Source organism: Mandrillus leucophaeus, unplaced genomic scaffold (assembly GCF_000951045.1).
Source record: "Mandrillus leucophaeus isolate KB7577 unplaced genomic scaffold, Mleu.le_1.0 Scaffold1301, whole genome shotgun sequence".
NCBI classification, from domain to species: Eukaryota; Metazoa; Chordata; class Mammalia; order Primates; family Cercopithecidae; genus Mandrillus; species Mandrillus leucophaeus.
The window spans coordinates 12,199-17,131 of NW_012101257.1; the positions used below are offsets into that span (position 1 = coordinate 12,199).

The 4,933-nt window shown below is 39.8% G+C and overlaps 1 protein-coding gene across 1 annotated transcript in view; it reads right to left on the minus strand.

Moving 5' to 3' along the window:
• Nucleotides 1–4,933, minus strand: part of LOC105534141 (nuclear body protein SP140-like) — a 36,690-nt gene that overhangs the window by 10,918 nt on the left and 20,839 nt on the right. Inside the window, exons 2-3 of the mRNA XM_011972818.1 lie at nt 4,794–4,933; nt 3,679–3,847 (exon numbers count right to left, since the gene is read on the minus strand). Coding sequence (XP_011828208.1) covers nt 3,679–3,847; nt 4,794–4,933 — 309 coding nt within the window. The remainder of the gene's footprint in view (nt 1–3,678; nt 3,848–4,793) is intronic.

The window sequence follows — 4,933 nt, forward strand, 5'->3', positions numbered from 1 at the left end:
TCTTTCCATTTCTGTTTCTCTCATTTCACTTTGATCTTCTATCTGCCAACATTATTTCAGTTTTGTCTCCCTGCGCAATTCTATCTTTCAGGCTCCCCTGTCTCTCCATATCAACAACTCCCCTCTTGGACTGTGACCACAGTACTAGGGACCCCTAACTGGCCAACTCTGTAAGGAACATCTCTCACCTGAATCTGATATGGCTTAGGTTATTTCTGAGTTTCTCTTAATAGTTCTATGAAATTAATTAAAAATAATCCCCTTATCTCAACCTGGGAGGGTAGGGAGGGTAGGATTTTTATGTTCCCTTAGAAGATGGAATCCATTCATGTAATTTGTCAAGTATTATTCTCTGTCTACCTTTCCCATTTTCTCTTTTTATATTCTCCACCAATGGAGACTCCATCTATTCAAGAGATCAGATCTCCTTTTTCATTGGTTCTCTCACACCTGCTGGCAGATAAGGGCAGGTACATGCCTGTGTGAGGGGAAGAGTACTGGGAGATAACAGGGGGCTAAGATAGGAGAGAAAATACAAGCTTTGCCTCCATGAAGACAAGGAAGCAAAACTTTAATAAGGGCATTGATCAGTTAAATGATAGTTACCTTGTTTACCATATGGTAGTAATCTGGGTGTGTCTTCTAACTCGTTTACATTATTCATTTGGAGAGGTGGGTGTTCATAGCATACTGAGGAAAACAATGTGAAAATTACCAAACTCAGACAGCAACCAGAGGAGAGACCTCAGTGTGCTTAAGCTGAATTTGATGTCCAAGCCCCAGGATCTCCTGCCCCCGAGGTCCAACAGAGCCTTGTTCCCCTTTTTTTAATTGAGATGCACATATCTTAAGTGTAAATCATTGTGAAACCAACATCCCAGTCAAGATTCAGAACATTTCCACCATCCCAGAAAATTGCTTTGTGCTTAAGACACCACTGTTCTGGTTCCTATCACCAGCAATGGCTCCTTCCTTTCTGGCACTGTACTTGTCTGTATTGTCTGTACTTGTACTCATATAAATAGGATCATGCAGTATGTACTCTTAAAACTTGCTTATTTTGCTCAATATAATGTTTTTGAGATTTATCCATGTTGCTCTGTGTGATAACAGTTCATTCTTTTTATTGCTGAATAGTATTATACTCTATAAATTAGTCATAGTTCATCTACTCTCCTGTTGATGAGCATTTGGGTTGGTTCCAGATTTTAGTTATTATGAATAAAGCTGCCATAAACATTCTTATACAAATCTTCGGATGAACATATTTTTATTTCTGTCATGTAAATACCTAGGAGTGAAATGGCCAAGATCATAGGTTAGATTTAACTTTACAGGAAATTGCCAGGCACTTTCCCAAAGTGGTCGCTATCATTTTACATTCCTACCAGCAAGGGATGGGCGGTCCAATTGTTCCACATTCTCATCTGCGCTTGGTATTGTCAGTCTTTTTAATTTTAGCAATTCTAGTGAGTGGATGATATCTCACTGTGACTTTAATTTGCATTTCCCTCATGATTAATAATGTCATACACTTTATGTTCTTGCTGGACATTTTGTATCTCCTGTTCTGAAATGTCTGTTCAAATCATTTGTCCATTTTTTGAATTGGTGATGTGTCCTTTTATCATTCATTTATTGGAGTTATTCATATTTTGTGAGTACAATCCTTTGTTAGATATGTGTATTGCAAATATTTTCTCCCAGTCTATGGCTTGTTTTTTCCTTTTCTTAATGGTGACTTTGGATGCGTAGTTTTTAATTTGGTGACACATAACTTACCAAGTTTTTCTTTTATGATCCATGGTTTTTTGTGTCCTTTATAGCAAATTACTGCCTTCTCTCAGTTTGCAAAGACACAGTCTCATGTTTTCTTCTAGAAGCTTTATACTTGTAGTATTAACTTGTAGATTTGTAATCCAACTTGAATTATATTTTGTGGATGTTGTGTAGTATAAGCAGAGGTTTATTTTTCTTTTTTTTTTTCAATCTTTTTACAATTCATTCTACTTTTGCCCATTTCTCCAATTTCTACTCATAGTCTGAGGCAGTGGGCAGTGGTGAGCCTCAGGTGCCTGTCACCTGGAAGGTGCCAGATACTAACATATGAGATGTGGATACTGGGGCCAGGGGGATCCCCACAGTCCACAGAGAGAATCAGAGCCCCTGAGATGTGGGCAGTAGAAGTAACATCATTCCCTTCATTGCCACAGCCTGGAACACCCTGGTTAAAATACAAATATTGACTCAAAATTTGTGCCTAGGTACAGTTGGCTTGGGATCCGTGGATTCACCCAACCTCAGATTGAAAATATGGGAAAAAATTAAAAATAATAAAAGGCCAGGCATGGTGGCTCATGTCTATAATCCCAGCATTTGGGGAAGCCAAGGCAGGCAGATCACCTGAGGTCAGGGGTTCAAGACCAGCCTTGCCAACATGGTGAAACCCTGTCTCTACCAAAAATACAAAAAAATTAGCCAAGTGTGGTGGTGGGTGACTGTAATCCCAGCTACTCAGAAGGCTGAGGCAGGAAAATCACTTGAACCCAGGAGATGGGGGTTGCAGTAGCCAAGATCACGCCACTGCACTCCAGCCTGGGTGATAGAGTGAACTCCGTCTCAAAAAATAAATAAATAAAATAACAATACAAATTTAACAACTATTTACATAGCATTTAGATTGTATTAGGTATTGTAATCTAGAGATGATTTAAAGTATACTGGTGCATGTGCATAGGTTATACACAAATACTATGCCATTTCATACAAGGAACTTGAGCATCCAGGACTGAGGGTGGTGGGTATTCCTGAAACCAATCCCTCATGTATACCAAAGGAGGCATGCACAGTATTTGATTTCCTCTAGACCTTTCTCTGACTTGGATGTACCATAATATGAAAACGAGATACCTCTTTTTTGAATCAAGGTATAGTATTCACAAAGCAACACATCCCATTCTTCATACTGACTTATTTTACTTTTCCCCTGTTTAAATGCCCGTTATTGCTTCTTTATTTTCCAAAAACTAAACTCCAGATTCCCTAGCACAGGGTGTCAAGCCCTCCAGAATCCACTCCAAGTTCTTTCTCCAGAATCGGCTCCCAAACCCTCCCTCCCACACTCTGCAATTCAACCACATGGTTCTGAAAGGCCCCCACCAACCCCCTTTTCTGTCTTCATAGCTTTCATATGCAGCTCCTCCTCAGTGTATCAGTATGTACTGGGCTCTCTTCGTGACTTCTCCAGTCTTCGTTTGGAGAAACAAGTTGACATAGGACTGCACTGAATGATAAATTTTCTAATACAAAGAAAATTGTTTTATCTTTGAATGTATCTGCAAATATCAGAGAAGGTTTCCTCCTTTCCTATGAAAAGGCTTCACTCATGTCTTCCTTGAAAAAAATGGAGACTTCAACCCTATGTTTTACAGCATCAAAATCAAGTCCTGGCTGAGCAACCATTTGCAAGATTACTTGGTTAACATCTATCACTCCCACTATATGTAAACTCCATAAGGACATGGAACATGTGTGTTTTTTCATCATTATATTCCCCCTGGGCTTGGCATGTAATAGTCACTCAGTCAAACATTTGTCAAATATGAATGAAGAGTGAATGAATGAATTAATGAATGAAATGGGCTTGAATCCCCCAAAGCTGTTGAGAGCTATAGTTACCATTTTGGAAGCTTCTGTAAATCTCGTTTAAATCAGGATAGGCCATCAGGTTAATCCTGCTGAACAATGCTTCCAGATGTGACCAGCCAAACGTCTTCTCCAGTTCACTGAGTACACAATACATCACTCTTGTCACTGGGACCAGGTTTCTAAAAGCTTCTTGAAAATGCTTAAAAATATTAAATGGAGAATTATGTAGTTTATGGGTTCCAAAAGACTCTTAGGTGGTAGATAGAACATCTGTTCTCTTGTGAAATGCTAGAATTTTGCATATATTTGGATGACTTCTTAAATGTCCTCCACCATAAAAATACAGTCTTAATTTTTTGAACCTGACTCACTGACATTGTTGTACACTTAAGAGGAGAGAGTAATTTTAAATAATAAATGTGGGTTCAAAGTTGAATGTTGTGTGTGGCTTTAGAGCCTGGCCAGGTTATTTCAGGAGTGGCCTTAACAAGGCTGTTCTGTTATGTGGATGATAACCACTACTAGGATTGGCCTGGCCTGACAGAGCTTCAGGAAACCAATCAACCAGCCCCCTACTGTGACTCCTGATCAAAGGGCACAGAAAATTCACAAAGACAAGAAGAAGGCTTGTCCTCAGTATCCCTAAAGGCATCCACTGCTAACATTAACTTGCATTCTAGGACTCTAGAAATGTCCAAAGATCAAACAATGATTTGGAGAGACAGTAGCAAGCATCTGCTTCCAAATGTAAAATAACATGACACAACTTCCCTGTGAGTTTCAAAAAAATCTCTGTTTCAAGTGTTTCAATAAGTAGGCTTTGGAATGAAACGCTGCCTAGCTCACTTATTTACTTTAATTATGGCTACCATTAGTAGATTGCATACATGCATCTAGGATGATCTGCACCCATGCAGCATTCCCATTCTCTCTGCTGCCCACCTCCCTCACTGTGGCTCTCCCCCAACATTTACTACAGAAGAAGGGAGGTTTTCTGTGATGCCTGCTTCTCCTGTCACCTCCTAACCTACAGGATGATGAAGGTCCCCATTCACAGGAGGCCCTTTAGCCTGTTCATTACATCTTGAAGTTTGGCATAATTGAGTATGGACCTGGTTTACCATCATTTGGAAATTATTACTTACTTCATACATCTGCTCAGAGATGAAGGAGCGGTCTCGGAGGCCCATAAGGAAAGGAAATGGTCTTGTTATTGCACTTGCAATCTCTACCTTGTGTTCTCTGAAGAACCTGAAAATGGGCTCAGGGCAAACCTGCTCCTGCA